Source organism: Capra hircus, unplaced genomic scaffold (genome assembly GCF_001704415.2).
Source record: "Capra hircus breed San Clemente unplaced genomic scaffold, ASM170441v1, whole genome shotgun sequence".
Classification (NCBI taxonomy): Eukaryota; Metazoa; Chordata; class Mammalia; order Artiodactyla; family Bovidae; genus Capra; species Capra hircus.
The window spans coordinates 1-16,004 of record NW_017213038.1 but is presented as its reverse complement, the minus strand read 5'-3'; the positions used below and the strand labels follow the sequence as shown (position 1 = coordinate 16,004).

At 40.0% G+C, this 16,004-nt stretch overlaps 1 protein-coding gene across 1 annotated transcript; it reads left to right on the top strand.

Annotated features, from left to right (window-relative positions):
• The first annotated feature begins 314 nt into the window (after positions 1-314).
• Positions 315-8,110, top strand: LOC108635280 (multidrug resistance-associated protein 4-like). Its single transcript, XM_018045499.1, has 5 exons — positions 315-413; positions 3,967-4,062; positions 6,315-6,482; positions 7,822-7,962; positions 8,075-8,110. Exons 1-5 carry the CDS (start codon positions 315-317, stop codon positions 8,108-8,110), a joined length of 540 nt encoding a protein of 179 aa, XP_017900988.1.
• Positions 8,111-16,004: the final 7,894 nt, after the last annotated feature.

Genomic DNA, 16,004 nt, shown 5'->3' with positions numbered 1-16,004 from the left:
AAAGATCGGGGAGAAAGGTGAAGTTTTCACTGAAAATTCAGAACTTTCCTCATGCATGAGAGCCCAATGTTGTAATTCCAGGATCTGGACTTAGGAATCGGGTTCTGATATGATTCCGAGTGACGATCGCTTTGGAATGTTTGTGAGTCGCATTTACTTCCGAGTATGGCTTTATATAAAGGGCATACATGCTGAAGGCTATACAGGTTCGGTATATGAAGTGATTAAAAGGAACAGTGGATCGAGACTCGCTGTCGAAATGACGGACTTCATTGGACTTGACCATTCTAACTTGGTGCTTAGTATAATCTAAAATGGAAATGGTTCGCTTACAGAGGTCGAAAAATGATCTTTCGAGCTCCTCATATGGCAAACAAGAGTTTAATATAGATACGGGACAGCCTGCTACATCCGCAATACGTTTCCTGTTGAACCAATGTAGAGTCCAGTTATATTCTAGACTTAGGTGCAGTGTATATTAAAATAAAATACTAAATGCATCTGAAGTATATCGAACAGTCCCAAGACATTACTTCCTTTTACTTATATTAAAGCCCTCTTTCACTAAGGCAGGCACCAAACCAGTTAATTCAGAAAGAGAAAAGATGCAATTACTCTTTTATATCATTGTATTTTTTAAACCAACATAGTAAGAAAATATCTATGGAAATGAGTTAGAATATATATTAATTTTGTTAGAGGAGAAACAAGGTCAAACCAATGGTGTGTGTGTGTGTGTTAAGTTCGAGCAACTCAGTAAGAAAATGGTCATAGCAATAGGTTCATTGGCAATGATTTGCTGATGTTTAAGCAAGCCAGAAAAGCTTCCACGATAAGCTATCGCATGAATTTAGGAAAAACCTATGCCTAGAAACTAATCGATTGCTCTCGCCTTATGCAAATTTAGGAACACATGAACCTAACTTAAGATTTCCCTTGCTCAGTAACCCACTATAACTGTGGGTTGATTTTGTTCTAATGCTATTTTTAAAGCTGCTTATTACACATACAATCATTCGCTCATATGCTTTGATTCATCCAAGACAAGAGAGTTCAAGTGATGAATGCTTTTTGCTACGTACCTCTAAATACCCCTAATATACGATATTGTTGAAAGAATGGCTAACTATCAGCTAAATGGGAGATTGTAGTCTAATACGTTGGTATAAGAATAAAGAATAATTACTATGCAATTATTATACTGCTAAAGAAGACTAAAGACCTATATATAGAAAAACGTATAAAAAACACTGATGAAAAAGAATCAAAGAGGACACTAATAGATGGAAAGTTGTACCATGTGTTCCGGTGGATCGCGAATAAGTCAATATTAGTGAAATTTATGTAAGGTTATTTGAGTACCAAAGTGCGATTTTACAAAGTTCACATTGCAAGTTCCTGTCAAAGCTCAGCACATTTGTTCTTAGAACTAGGCAATAAAAAACGTTTTTATATTTCCAAGATTTTGTATGTTGAAAGACTAAAAAACTCGATAGCAAGCAATCTTTGAGAATATACGAAAGACTTGGAACTTGAGAATCATAACTTGCCCCTCGACATCTCTCTCAGAGCTCTACCTACTCCAAGCACAGTCATTACAAGATCTAGTGTCCGGTACTGGCCCGCAAAATCAGAGACATCTACTAGAATACAAAAATGAGAACAAACTTAGATAAACAACATTCCTCAAGGTGATATAAACTCACCCCACACTATGACACCATTATATCATTTGACAAAGATTGCGAGATATACAATGGTGTGACGTTAAAGGACCATCTCTTTATCTGGAAAGTGTGCTGGGAACACTGTGATCAACCATTGGTAAAGAATAACCTAGATCTACTTCTCGTAACACCGCACATCAAAATAATAAACTGCAGATTTTTTGTATTAATCATAGATCTACAATGTTAAAATCAGTAAAACTAATAAAATCCTAGAGAGAATAACCTAGGACAAATACACTCTCAAACTAAATCAACGCACGGTCCTCTATGATCTACTCTCCAGAATGTACTGATGAGAATATATAGCAACAAATAAAACAAAATGGATTTCTAATTTCAAATGAAAAGCTTCATGCACAACAAACTGGAAAATATAGAGCAAGGTCGAAAAGACAGCCTTCTTGCAATTGTGAGAAAATTAATAGCTAATTGAATGCAACTGACAAACAAACTAATCTCAAAAAACAAAGCAAACTTCATTTGTATGCTCCAATATTGCAGAGCAATTCAGAAAAATAAACGACCCAACCAAAAAATGGGCCAAAGAACTAAATGACATTTCTCCAAAGGACATACAGATGGCTAACAAACACATGAAAAGATGTTCAACATCACTCATTATCAGAGAAATGCAAATCAAAACCACAATGAGGTACCATTTCACACCAATCAGAATGGCTGCGATCCAAAAGTCTACAAGCAATAAATGCTGGAGAGGGTGTGGAGAAAAGGGAACCCCTTACACTGTTGGTGGGAATGCAAACTAGTACAGCCCCTATGGAGAACAGTGTGGAGATTCCTTTAAAAACTGGAAATAGAATGCCATATGACCCAGTAATCCCACTGCTGGGCATACACACCAAGGAAACCAGAATTGAAAGAGACACGTGTACCCCAATGTTCATCACAGCGCTGTTTATAATAGCCAGGACATGGAAGCAACCTAGATGTCCATCAGCAGATGAATGGATAAGAAAGCTGTGGTACATATACACAGTGGAATATTACTCAGCCATTAAAAAGAATACATTTGAATCAGTTCTAATGAGGTGAGATGAAACTGGAGCCTATATACAGAGTGAAGCCAGCCAGAAAGAAAAACACCAGTACAGTATACTAACACATATATATGGAATTTAGAAAGATGGTAACGATAACCCTGTATGTGAGACAGCAGAAGAGACACAAATGTATGGAACAGTCTTTTGGACTCTGTGGAGAGGAAGAGGATGGGATGATTTGGGAGAATGGCTTTGAAACATGTATAATATCATATGTGAAATGAATCGCCAGTCCAGGTTTGATGCATGATACAGGATGCTCGGGGGCTGCACTGGGATGACCCAGAGGGATGGTACGGGGAGGGAAGTGGGAGGAGGGTTCAGGATGGGGAACATGTGTACACCCATGGCTGATTCATGTTGATGTATGGCAAAACCAATACAATATTGTAAAGTAACTAACCTCCATTAAAATAAATAAATTTATATTAAAAATAAAAAAAATAAAATGTAGCAGCAGTTTTTTTTATTGTAGAAAAGAAATTAAAGCTACTGTTGGATGATTCCTGCTGTAATTTGGATTCCGTTCTTTCATTTTCATGTTTGGAAGGTGTTCAGCCCTAGTGAAAAAAGACTTGCTTCCTGGATGGGACTGGGAATGTTGTAGAGACTGATGGAAGCCATGGTGGCATTAATTTTATATCTAGTACTATTTTGGAAGAAGTACTAGAAAATACACTCTGGCAAAAGTTACCAAGAATCTATTTTTTTGTTTGAGTATGTACATCATTAATCATGAATAATCATCTAGAAAACTGCCTAAGATAAATGTACACATTTTTATATGACATGGATTCCTTTTTCCATTCCTACATAGAGATAAAAGTGTTTTAGTTCAGTCAAGTTTTAGAATTCCAGTAGTAGTTGTTTTTCTTATGAAACATGTAAATGGGTTAAGCTGAGTTTTAGGCAAAAAAGCCTTAGCTGTTAGTGCCTTCTTCACGGATTGCTTTTTAGAATTTTTTAGTGTAATTATTGTTTAAAGTTTGCTGCTGATGACTGTGAGGACCTAGTCAGATTTATTGATTTATGTTTATTCAGTTTGTATTATTGATTTGGTATTTAAACTACAGATCTTTGCTGTGTTGTCTTTGTCTCATGTTTACAAAATATGTTCCCAATTTGGAGCAGCCCCATTAATCTGCTTTTGTATACTGTACATTTTATGTTTGTAGATGTATTTGTCAAGTCTTGAGGAGAAGATCACAGTCTTAGTGACGCATCAGTGGCAGTACCTAAAAGCTGCAAGTTGGATTCTGATATTGAAAGGTGTAAGTAATTTCTAGATGCCTGTGGAACTTGCTAGCACTCAGGTGTGCTGAAAGCCAGGCCTCTCAGCAGGTCACTCTCCTTGGGTTCATGGTAAACACCTTCTCCCTCAGTTTTCAGCTCCTTCTTCTCAAACGTGGTGTTCATGCCTCTGGTGATGAATCCAAAGACCTGTAGAAATGTCGCTACTATACTCTGAGCCACATAAACCCTGAAGTATATAAAAGTGCTACCACAGGGTTACTGCGTCATCACTGTTCTTGTGAAATTTGTTAAGGATAATGATGCTATTTTATATAGAACTTTTTGTTTTCCCCTTCCAGGATTTAAGTCAAAGTATATTATTTGGAAATTAGAGATACTAAGACCTGTTTGTAACCATGTGATTGTCATACACAGTTTCGCTAAAAGAGCTTTTTCCATTAACACCAGAAGCGAGGTTGGGTATCTGAGCACCCAGGTCAGAGACGCCCACTCTACTGGTGTCCCCAGTTGCTGGTCTCACTGTCTCTTTCTGTGGCCTGATATGTGTGGGAGCCTTTGCAGCAGGACAATAAAGCTCTGCCTTATGGGGGCTCCTGTTCTTTATGGGGACAAATGTGACAAAGAGAGAGGGGTGGAGCTGACATCCTGGCTGCCTGCTTAAAGAGCTGGTGCCTCACATGGCCTGAGAGGCATGAAGGTGGGGGCCATGCAGTCACCTGGGGTAGGCGGGTCTGAGGCAGGGGGTCCTAAGGAGGGAGCTGACCTGGCAGGTTGGAGGAACAACAGGAAGACCAGTGTGTCTGGGAGAGTAAGCAGGGGGATGTGGAGGGAGCTGGTCTCTGAGGCACTGAGCAGTGGTGGAAGTGGGATGGAAGTCTTGTACAGTCCAGAGCAGAAGGGTGATATGGTCTGATGTGGGGTTTGAAAGATTCCTTACTATTCATCTCGTCCCATTCGCAGAAGGGAGAGGATGGCTGTCCTTTTGAAATTGTTAGTACTTCCTTGCAGAGTACAGTAGCAACCTTTGTACCCACCAGTCGTTTCCTTCTGCATCTTACAGATGTGAAGTGGAAAGTGGTAATTTCATTTAAAAGGTGCATGAATTTTGCCTTCTAAGTGAAATAACACAATGTATCCTGAATAATTTTCCAGTTCTGTGGTGTCAGATGGTACCCAAAGTCTTCACTGAGTTTCTCCCAGGGGCCATCTCAGGGGACAGGGTGAGAGGGGGTCCAGTGAGGGTCCTGGGTCTTCTTCCACCTGACTTGTCTTAACCAGAGCTGCTCTCATTTTGTGAATTTTTCATTTTAAGGTTTTTTATAATATTTTGTTTGCCACTGACTAAATCAGCTGAGTCTTATTTCATGGGGTGATAAAATTGTGAAAATATCTGCATATTATTTTATATGACTTTGTAAGGGAGGGAAACTGTGCAAGGATGTGTCACACGTGTTCAAAGAAAATGATTAGATTGGCTGTAGCTTAAAGAGAGGCCTGATTTGGGGAAGCCTCATTGGCTGCTTGTGGTGGTTGTTCCTAAGTCTTTTTCTTGGATCTGGGTGCACTGATTGTGGCTTAGCTTTTTGGTTTGCTGGCTGCCAAGGCATGAGCGCCACCCCAATCTCATGGCCTCCTTGTTTAGATGCTTCAACAGGTGGAATATTGAATTTTCATTTGGGAACTTCCTGCATTTGTGGGGAAGCTATACAGTACTGTGAAGATGTAGCTCCTGGGTTCTCTGTCCAGGCTGGTTCCTACATGTCCTGTCCCAGCTGAGTGCATGATACTATGAAAATGACAGTGGTCAGTGAAGTTTTGATGAATGACTGTTACCTGTGTAGTTGTGTCAATATTTTTCTTTCCTGGAATATCCTCCCCAGTTAATTTTTTTAAAAATTCTGCTTCTCACATGAGGTGTCTCTCAGTTCTCATGTTGTCTAAAAGGACAGTGCTGATCCTCTCACCAACCTCTGTACTTCTTGCTTCCCTAAGTGCCCACAGTAGTTATGTCAGTGGCCTCCATTCTTAACACATCATCACACATTTCTTTCATATCCCTCAGAACCTAACACAGGGTTTAGCGGAGAATAAAATGTTCTGTTCTGTGTAGAGTTGAACTGCATTAGATTTGTCAACCACAATGTCAGACCCAAGGATCATTTTCTTAGGAAAATCATAATTTATGACCAGTTAACTTTAGTTGATTAGTGTTCAGATTATATTACTATTATCTAATGCAAATATATTCCTCTTAAATTCTTTATTTTAGGGCACAATAGTACAATGTGGGACTTACATTGGGCTCCTGGAATCTGGGGTAGATTTTGATTTCCTTTTAAAGAAGAATGAGCAAGAACCATCTCCAGATCTGGAATCTTCTACCCTGAAGAATCAGTCCAGACCCTTGATGAGAGGTGCTGCTCCAGAGCTCCAAGATGTGAGTTTCTCGTCCTGGAACATGCCACTCTATGTCTGCTCTTGGTAGACTCATGGAACTTCAGTCTGTTCCAATGGTGACATCTTCATTTCCCCTAAAGTAGATCCTAAGGGTCCAAGGCCCTGTTCCATGGAACTGGTAGAGTTAGAAGAACATGACGGGAGCAAGCCTGCTTGTGGCTCTCCTTCGGGTGTAGAATGGAGGATCTTATGGGGATCAGTAGAGGGTGCACTGCTATGACTTCCTGGGTGTATGTGACTCACCATGACATGTGAACTCTTTCATTTACCGCAGTTACATACTACTCACTGTGGTGGCCCTCAGCTTCCCTTATGCATCCAGAGGCTTAATGTGAAGGCCCCCTTAGACTGAGTTCTGATGTCGCCACATTAAATCAGCTACTTTTCCTATATGTTGGAATGTTCTGGCACTGCAGGTGACTGATGGTAGTATTTTGCCTCACCTTCAGATGGTTTATGATGGATCAGAGGTAGCCGGTGCAAAGAACCTGACAAACAGCAGACTTTGGAGTCAGTACCCATCTTCCTTTCTTATCTTTTAAGACTGAGAACCACGGCTAATTCACCTTGAATCCCAATGGTCAGGGATACAAGGTGGATTAGACATCATCAAGCTGAGGACATGCTGGGCTGCTGTGACTCTATAATGCATTCTAAGTCCTTCAGACAGAAATGCGGAAATGCACTAGATCTCCCTTAAAAACATGCATAGGTATTCTTCAGTATCCAAACTCTGGCTGATTCTGATAAGCTTAATTCCTCAGTTTTGAAACTCAGGAATCACTTTCTGAAATTTAGGAATCAAATAGATTCTGATGATATGCTTGTCTCTTACTATCCAAACCCATTTTACTCAAATTCACCCTGTGACCTCAGTTTACTGTATTTAGCTAGTATTTTGAAGCACAAGTATGCTGTATGTTTCATGTTTCTATGATTGACTGACATAAATTATCTAGAAGCATACTTAAGCTTCATATCATTTTGTGTGTTATTTTGGAACAAGCTACTGCTGAGAGTCATGACTGACTTTAAGCAAAGCCACCCAACAGTGAATAAACTTGTACAAATGATACTTTCTTATTTCTAACAGATTCTTAGGAGCGGGATGGCTGGGTCTAAGGCTAAATACACACATGGTATGGCCAGATATTCCCACACTCCTCTCCATAGGAGATGGACCACCTTGCACTTCTACTCGTGTATGAGATGTGTCTGTCTCCCCACAGCTTTGCTGTGGAGCGCTTTGTTGAACTTTTCACATTCAGGGGATTCTTTTTTTAAAATTTTGTCTCTCACTGCCACTTTTTCCCTCCCAGACTGAGAATATAGAGGTCACACTTCCTTTAGAAGACCATTTGGAAGGAAAAGTTGGTATTAAGACCTACAACGATTACTTCACAGCCGGTGCTCAATGGTTTATCCTCATTTTCCTTATTCTAGTGAACATCGCAGCTCAGGTAAATAAGGACATTTATTTTGGTGTGTGCTCTCAGCTTGGTATTTACATATTTATACTGTATTTATGTTATCATTATTTTTAATATGTATATGGAAATTTTTATCTCAAAGAACTGGCTCATGCAGTTGTGGGATCTAGCTGGGTGAATGTGAAATCAGAAAGGCAGGCCTGAAGGCTGGAACTTCAGGCAGAAGCTGACCCTGCTATCTTGAGGCAGAATTTCTTCTTCCTCCAAGAAGCCTCAGGTTTTGCTCTTAGGGCCTTTGACTGATTGGATGAGGCCACCACAGTGTTGAGTGTGATCTCCTCTACTGAAGTTCTGATGATGGATGTGAGCCATATCCACAAACTACCTTCACGGCAACATCTAGACGAGTGTTTGGTTGAATCATTGGACACTGGCCTGCCCAAGCTGACGCAGACAGTTGACCATCACAGTACCTGTCAAATGTTTTTTTCTTGGAAAAATCCCCATATTTGCACTATGATTACTGCATTTGGCAGTTCACTTGTGTTTGCTTTGAAATACATTATCTGTGGGGAGCAAACTAAGTGAAGCTTATTGGTATTATGTACATGATAGAGAACTTCCAGGCAAAAAAGAATATCTTTTAAAGAGTTTAAAATGTAAGATGCCCTCCCCTGACCTGTAGCCATCTGAGGTGTGGGGATTGGCACAGACTTGGGCTGAAAGGACCATCTCTGTTTTCTGGGGCCTTTCCATCCCCCATACTTGAGCAGGGTGTGAGGCTCAGTGATGTCAGTGTGTGTGACTGTTGTTTCCTGCTCCAGGTTGCCTATGTCCTGCAGGACTGGTGGTTTGCATACTGGTGAGTGATTCCTGATCTGACCCAAAGTGCTGTGAAATGTGCATGAAACCTCACTTTCCCACAGTCAGGGGGAGAAGGGAGGGGCTTGTTCAGCCTCCTCTTCTGACCCTCACATAGTTTCCCTGAAGAAAAAGTAAAGTTCCTGCTGGTGGAGAGTGACGCTCACATTGTCTCTCCCCAAGTCTGACCCTCAGCAGCTTCCTCATAGATGATTTTGAGAACTGAAGGTTGTGATTCAAGTTGAATCTTTATAAGGTAGATGGACACAGAGCCCTGTGAACTGGGAGCCATTTTTCTAGCATAATATACATTTCTCAAATGGAGATTGTTTTTTTTTTTGTATTTGAATACATTCTGTCTGAAGCATAATATTTTTTTCTTCCCTGTTCCACAGGGCAAATTTACAAAGTGACCTGTATTTTGGGGAATATGGAAAAGGAGAGACAGGTGTGATGCTTGATCTGAAGTGGTATTTAGGCACCTATTCAGGTAAAGTTGAATTCTCCGGTCTATTATATGAGAGTCTGAGGTGCTTACAAGGAGCCTGTGTGAGCATCTAGGGCTTCCAGGCACAATTCAGTAATGTCCCAACAGATTTAAGAGTTTAATTTGCATTTGCTCTGTGAATTAGCTAGAACAATTATCTTTAAAATCTAGGAGAAAGAAGTTGAATGGAGATTCTTGATTTATTGTGCACTGGATTTTGGTAGTTAAACCAGGATTGCACATGCAGAAAATCAGCCACTGTAAATACATGGCATTGTCTATTCTAATAGGTTGGTTTAGCTAAATCTTGTATTGTTATATGGATGGACAGTTGGATTAGAAACAGATCCCTACTCTGTGGTTCAGATTGTTCCAATTCTGTCTGAATAAGCTCTGGCTTTTATTGATCTTAGTTAAGTCGTTAGTTAAATCGCTTGGTTAGTCGCATCCCACTCTTTGTGACCCCGTGGACTGTAGCCCACCAGGCTCCTCCGTCCATGGGATTCTCCAGGCAAGAGTACTGGAGTGGGTTGCTATTTCCTTATCCAGGGGATCTTCCTGACCCAGGGATCGAACCCAGGTCTCCCGCATTGCAGGCAGAGGCTTTAACCTCTGAGCTACCAGGGAAGCCATGCAGGTATGCAAAGTCCCCTTCACCACACTGCTCATTTCTTGGGCATCGCTAATTACTTGAGAAGCTAAGCAGGGGGAATCCAGCATCTGGGGCTAGATTCCTTCTCTTTCTTTCCTTGAGTTCATAGTGTTATCTTATCTCCAGCTGTGTGATTAATTTAACATGTGACTAATATTAACATGACTCACTGTATTCACAAGAGCTTAGAATATATATAATATTACATAGTGTTTAAAGGATGTCTTCATCTAAAATTTTAAATATCTTTTTATCCATTCATTTGTTGATGGATGTTTAGATTGCTACAGTGTCCTGGCTATTATAAATATTTGCTACTATGAACATTGGGGCATAATAATAAATAATAATAATATTAATTAATTAATTTTTAAATTATAAATAAAAATAATAAAATAATTTTATATTGGATTATAAATGATTGGGCTTCACTGGTGGCTCAGATGGTAAAGAATCTGCCTACAGTGCAGGAAACCTGGGTTCGATCCCTGGAGAAGGGAATGGCATCCAACTCCAGTATTCTTGCCTGTGATATCCCATGGACTGAGGAGCCTGATAGGCTATGGTCCATAGGGTTGCAAAGAGTTGGACATGACTGAAGTGACTTAGCATGCACACATAGATGTTTAACAATGTTGTGATAGTTTTAGGTGGACAGCAAAGACACTCAGCCATACATATGTGTGTATTCATTCTCCTCCAAATCCCTTCCCCACAACCCATCCAGGCTACCATGTAACTGAGCAGAGTTTCCTGTGCTATACAGTAAGTTCTTATTGGTTACCCACTTTAAATATAGAAGAGTGTGCATGTTGATCCCAAACTCCCTAACTGTCTCTTCCCCCTTCTTCTTTCCCCTGAAAACCATGATTTCATTCTCTAAGTCTGTCAGTACATTTCTGTTACAGAAATACATTCATTTGTATAATTTCTTTTTAGATTCCACCTATAAGGGATGTTTTACAATATTTCTCCTTCCCTGACTTACTTCATTCAGCCTGACAATCTCTAGGCCCACCCATGTTGTGGCAAATGGCATTATTTCATTCTTTTTAATGGCCATGTAGTAGTCCATTGTTGGAGAAGGAAATGGCAACCCACTCCAGTGTTCTTGCCTGGAGAATCCCAGGGACGGGGGAGCCTGGTGAGCTGCCGTCTCTGGGGTCGCATAGATTTGGACACGACTGAAACGACTTAGCAGCAGCAGCAGCAGCAGTAGTCCATTGTATGTATGTACCACCTCTTCTTTGTCCATTCCTGTCAGTGGTTATTTAGGTTGCTTTCACATGTTAGCTGTTGTAAACAGTGCTACACTGAACACTGGGGTGCATATATCCTGGTATGTATCCTTTTGGACCATGTTTTTCTCTGGGTATACGTCCAGAAGTGGGGCTCCTGGACTACCAGGGTCGTATGGTAGCTCTATTTTTAGTTTGTAAAGAACCTCCATACTGTTCTTCATAGTAGTTATATCAATTTACATTCCCACCATAGTGCAAGAGAGTTCCCTTCTCTCTACAGCCTTTCCAGCATTTATTATAAGATTCTTTGCTGATGGCCATTCTGATTGGTATGAGATGATACCTCATTATAGTTTTGATTTGCATTTCCCTAATAATCAGTGATATAGACTATTTTTTTCATGTTGACCATCTGTATGTTTTCTTTGGAGAAATATCTATGTCTTCCACTCATTTTTTGACCGGATTGTTTTTTTTTTTTTTGATATTGAGCTGCATAAGCTGTTTGTATATTTGAAGGTTAATCCTTTGTCAGTTGCTTAGTTTGCAGTTATTTTCTCCCATTCTGAGGATTGTCTTTTCGTCTCATTTATGGTGCCTATATATAATGGAATATTACTCAGCTACAAAAAAGAATGAAATTAGCTCATTTGTAGAGACATGGGTGGACCTAGAGTCTGTTATACAGAGTGAAGTAAGTCAGAAAGAAAAGCCATAAAAAAATGCATATATTAACACAGATATGTGAACTCTAGAAAAATGGTATGGATGAACCTAATTGCAGGAATAGAGATAGTGATGTAGAGAATGTAGGTATGGAAACATGTGGGGGAGGTATAGGAGATGAATGGACAGGTTAGGAGTATACACTACCATACACTAGATAGCTAGTGGGAACTTGCTGGATAGCACAGGGAACTCGGTACAGTGCTCTCTGAGGACATTGAGGGGTGGGACTGGTTGAGAGGGGGAGGTATAGGAGGAGGGGTTATATGTACATATTGCTGATTTATTTCCTTTTACAGAAACTAACACAACATTGTAAAGCAACTAGATGCCAGTAAAAATAAATAAATAAATAACAATATCCCCATAGGAAACACTTGTATAAACTTTCTACAAAGAATGTGTTATATAAAAATCCACTCTTTGAAATTTGGTATTTATTTTATGAATCACTTGCTAAGGAATCTAAATATGTTAGCTGTTTACCTTCTTAACTGGTGGACTATGGGGGCTTAAAGGAAGAAGGAAAGGATTCTGTTATATACTCATATAGGGTAGTGGGCTAAGGCAAATGCTTGTTGATGGAATTCAGGAATCTGAGCAGGTTTCAGAGTTCAACACTGATGTATCAGCTGAATGGAAAAACACTATGTGAAGGAATATTTATTGCAAGGGTCATCACCCCTTTATTTACCATTGTGAGTTGAACAGATGTTCGGAGGGCTATTTTCATTTTTATATACTATCTTCATTTTTATCAGTTCAGTTCAGATTCAGTTGCTCAGTCGTGTCCGACTCATTGCGACCTCATGTACTACAGCACACCAGGCCTTCCCTGTCCATCACCAACTCCCAGAGTTTACTCAAACTCATGTTCATTGAGTCAGTGATGCCATCCCACCATTTCATCCTCTGTTGTCTCCTTCTTCTCCTGCCCTCAATCTTTTGTAGCATGAGGGTTTTTTCAAATGAGTCAGCTCTCCACATCAGGTGGCCAGAGTATTGGAGTTTCAGCTTCAACATTAGTCCTTTCAATGAACATTCCAGACTTATTTTCTTTAGGATGGACTGGTTGGATCTCCTTGCAGTTCCAGGGGCTCTCAAGAGTCTTCTCCAACATCATAGTTCAAAAGCATCAATTCTTTGGCCCTCAGCTTTCTTTATAGTTGAACTCTCACACCCATACATGACTACTGGAAAAACCATAACCTTGAATAGATGGACCTTTGTTGGCAAAGAAATATCTCTGCTTTTTAATATACTGTCTAGATTGATTATAACTTTTCTTCCATTGAGTAAGCATCTTTTAATTTCATGGCTGCAATCACCATCTGCAGAAATTTTGGAGTCCCCAAAATTAAAGTCTGTGAGTTTCCACGGTTTCCCCATCTATTTACCATGAAGTGATGGGACCAGATCCTATGATCTTAGTTTTCTGAATGTTGAGCTTTAAGCCAACTTTTTCACTCTCCACTTTCACTTTCATCAAAGGCTCTTTAGTTCTTCTTCATTTCTACAATAAGGGCAATGTCATCTGCATATCTGAGGTTATGGATATTTCTCCAAGCCATCTTTATTCCAGCTTGTACTTCATCCAGCCCAGCATTTCTCATGATGTACTCTGTATATAAGTTAAATAAGCATGATGACAATATACAGCCTTGACATACTCCTTTTCCTATTTGGAACCAGTCTGTTGTTCCATGTCCAGTTCTAACTGTTGCTTCTGATCTGCCTACAGACATCTCAAGAGGCAGGTCAGGTGGTTTGGTATTCCCATCTCTTTCAGAATTTTCCACAGTTTATTGTGATCCACACAGTCAAAGGCTTTGGCATAGTCAATAAAACAGAAATAGAAGTTTTTCTGGAACTCTCTTTCTTTTTTTGATGATCCAGCGAATGTTGGCAATTTGATCTCTGGTTCCTCTGCCTTTTCTAAAACCAGCTTGAACATCTGGAAGTTCATGGTTCATGTATTGCTGAAGCCTGGCTTGGAGAATTTTGAGTATTACTTTGGTAGCATGTGAGATGAGAGCAAATGTGCAGTAGTTTGAGCATTCATTTCCTTTCTGTGGGATTGAAATGAAAATTGACCTTTTCCAGTCCTGTGTCCACTACTGAGTTGTCCAAATTTGCTGGCATATTGAGTGCAGCACTTTCACAGCATCATCTTTTAGAATTTGAAATAACTCAACTGGATTTCCATCACCTCTGCTAGCTTTGTTCATAGTGATGTTTACTAAGGACCACTTGCCTTCACATTCTAGGATGTCTGGCTCTGGGTGAGTGATCACACCATCGTGATTATCCAGGTCATGAAGATCTTTTTTGTACACTTCCTCTGTGTATTCTTGCCACCTCTTCATAATATCTTCTGCTTCTCTTTGGTCCATACTATTTCTGTTCTTTATTGAGCCCATCTTTGCATAAAATGTTTCCTTGGTATCTCTAATTTCTTGAAGAGATCTCTAGTCGTTCCCATTCTATTGTTTTTCCTCTATTTCTTAGCACTGATCACTGAGGAAGGCTTTCTTATCTCTACTTTCTATTCTTTGGAACTCTGCATTTAAATGGGTATATGTTTCCTTTTCTCCTTTGCTTTTTGCTTCTCTTCCTTTTCACAGCTATTTTTAAGGCCTCCTCAAACAGCCATTTTTCTCTTTTGCATTTCTTTTTCCTGGGGAGGTCTTGCTCCCTGTCTCCTGTACAGTGTCACGAGCTTCCATCCATAGTTCATCAGGCACTCTATCAGATCTAGTCCCTTAAATCTATTTCTCACTTCCACTGTATAATCATAACGGATTTGATTTAGGTCTTACCTGAATGATCTAGTGGTTTTCCCTACTTTCATGTCTGAATTTGGCAATAATGAATTCATGATCTGAGCCACAGTCAGCTCCCAGTCTTGTTTTTGCTGACTGTATAGAGTGTCTCCATCTTTGGCTGCAAAGAATATAATCAATCTGAGTTTGATGTTGTTCATCTGGTGATGTCCATGTGTAGAGTCTTCTCTTGTGTTGTTGGAAGAAGGTATTTGCTATGACCGGTGTATTCTTTTGGCAGAACACCAAGAGCCTTTGCCCTGCTTCATTCTGTACTCCAAGGCCAGATCTGCCTGTTACTCCAGGTATTTCTTGGCTTCCTAATTTTGCATTCCAGTCCCCTATAATGAAAAGACATCTTTTTGGGTGTTAATTCTAAGAAGGTCCTGTAGGTCTTCATAGAACTGTTCAACTTCAGCTCTTAAGCATTACTGGTCAGAGCATAGACTTGGATTACCGTGATACTGAATGGTTTGCCTTGGAAATGAACAGAGATCATTCTGTGTTTTTTGAGATTGCATCCAAGTACTGGATTTTGGACTCTTTCGTTGAATATGATGGCTACTCCATTTCTTCTAATGGATTCCTGCACACAGTAGTAGATATAAGTTCTTCTGAGTTACATTCACCCATTCTAGTCCATTTTAGTTCGCTGATTCCTAAATGTCCAATTTTAGGAATTCGATGCATTCACTTTTGCCATCTCCTGTTTGATTGCTTCCAATTTGCCTGGATTCATGGACCTAACAGTCCAGGTTCCTTTGCAATATTGCTCTTACAGCATCAGACCTTGCTCCATCACCAGTCACATCACACAACTGGGTGTGTTTTAGCTTTGGCTCCATCTCTTCATTCTTTCTGGAGTTATTTCTCCACTGTTCTCTAGTAGCATATTGGGTACTTACCAACCTGGGGAGTTCATCTTTCAGTGTCCTATCTTTTTGCCTTTTCACTGTTCATGAGGTTCTCTGCTTGGCTGGAATACTGAAGTGGTTTCCCTGTTCCCTTCTCCAGTGGACCACATTTTGTCAGAACACTCCACCGTGACCCATCTCGATCTTTAGGTACATGCATGGCTCATAGTTTCTTGAGTTTTAGACAAGGCTGTGGTCCATGTAATTAGATTGGTTAGTTTTTTTGTGATTGTGGCTTTCAGTCTGTCTGCCCTCTGGTGGAGAAGGATAAGAAGCTTATGGAAGCTTCCTGATGGGAGAGACTGACTGAGGGGGCATACTGGGTCCTGTTCTGATGGGCAAGGCTATGCTCAGTAATTCTTTAATCCA